The 1,440-nt window shown below is 56.2% G+C and overlaps 1 protein-coding gene across 1 annotated transcript in view; it reads left to right on the forward strand.

Annotated features, from left to right (window-relative positions):
• Positions 1-9: 9 nt before the first annotated feature.
• Positions 10-1,440, forward strand: part of LOC103583794 (cyclin-dependent kinase 20-like) — a gene marked incomplete at its 3' end in the record, with an annotated part of 3,305 nt that continues 1,874 nt past the window's right edge. The window contains exons 1-2 of the mRNA XM_008565020.1: positions 10-619; positions 1,060-1,215. Coding sequence (XP_008563242.1) covers positions 512-619; positions 1,060-1,215 — 264 coding nt within the window. The remainder of the gene's footprint in view (positions 620-1,059; positions 1,216-1,440) is intronic.

The raw sequence follows: 1,440 nt of genomic DNA on the forward strand, positions 1-1,440 counted from the left end.
TAAGGGCAATTGCCTTCAGAACAATCCCTGTTCTGCCTCAGTGCTGTTATACACATTAAAGGCTTTAGTTTTGTGTAAATTCTCTGGTCCTACATTCTAAATCCTAAAGGTTTGGGCTTTGGCCCCATAGCTGTAGGCTTTGGCCTCCTAAACTAAGGACTTTGGTCCTGTAAAATTTACGTGTTTTAATTCTATCTTATTAATAACCTTTTAATCAATATCCTCTCCCGGGGCCATTTTACTGGCCTGCCCCAGAAAGTGCAGGGGGAGCTGTGCATCCTGGAGTGTGAGGCTCTGAGCAGTGTTGCAACTAACTGTTGGGGCTTTGCTCTGGGTTCTAGGGTTGAGGTCTTTGGGGGTCTGTACCCCTAGACAGGAAGACTTTGGGCTGGTGTGCAGGGGTCTTGCCCCTGGTGTGAGGTTTGGAGCTGATGAGAGTAGGTGTTTGTCCCATGGTGGGTGATCTCTGAGCTGCTCGGGGTTCTGTGTCCACAGGGCTGTGGGCTGCATCATGGGGGAGCTGTTGAATGGGTCCCCCCTCTTCCCGGGTGAAAATGACATCGAACAGCTTTGCTGTGTGCATCGCATCTTGGGCACCCCCAGCCCTCAAGTCTGGCCGGTTTGCAGGGGCCCTTGGTAGGGAGGGTGTGGGGCAGGTTTACTCCATTGCCCGTCAACAAGTGGCTGCTTCCCCCCACCCCGCACCTTTTCTCTCATGGCCCCGACCCCTGTTGACCGACAGGGACCACTGTCCTCGCCCAGTTTGGGAGTTCCTCTTTCCTGCCATGCTGGAGGTGGGAGGGCCAGGTCCTGTCCTCTGCCCCTTCCCACCCCAGCACACGCATGGCTTGGCGTCTCAGCAAGCTGGGTACCAAGCTGGTATCTCAGAGGGTGAGGGGTTGGAGGAAGGAATGGAAGAGGGATGACTGAATGAGTGATAATGGGGACACATGGATGGGAGCTGTGAGTGAGCTTGTGTTAGGGACAGGAGCTGGCCTCTAGGGGAGTGGCAAGGGTGCTGCCTGCTCTCATGTTCCCCCCTCCTCTTCCGTGGCCCAGGAGATCACTGAGCTGCCCGACTACAACAAGATCTCCTTTAAGGACAGGGCACCGGTGCCCCTGGAAGAGGTGCTGCCCGACGCCTCTGCTCAGGCCTTGGACCTGCTGGGCCAGTTCCTCCTCTACCCTCCTCGCCAGCGCATCCCAGCCTCCCAGGTGGAGTAAGGCCATGGTCTCTGCTTCTTCAGCTTTTCTCATCCCCGCCATTGCCCCAGTACTCTGTACTTGATAGCTGTGTGACCCCCATCATGTCAGCAACCCTCAGATCCTCTGATGGGTGGGGATGAGAACCAGGCATCCCGGACACCTGCACTGTACCCAGAACCCCCAGGGGCCTCAGAGCAGGTGTGCCTCTCATGAGCAGACTCCACTGGACATCCC

Source organism: Galeopterus variegatus, unplaced genomic scaffold (assembly GCF_000696425.1).
Source record: "Galeopterus variegatus unplaced genomic scaffold, G_variegatus-3.0.2 Scaffold28406, whole genome shotgun sequence".
Lineage (NCBI taxonomy): Eukaryota > Metazoa > Chordata > Mammalia > Dermoptera > Cynocephalidae > Galeopterus > Galeopterus variegatus.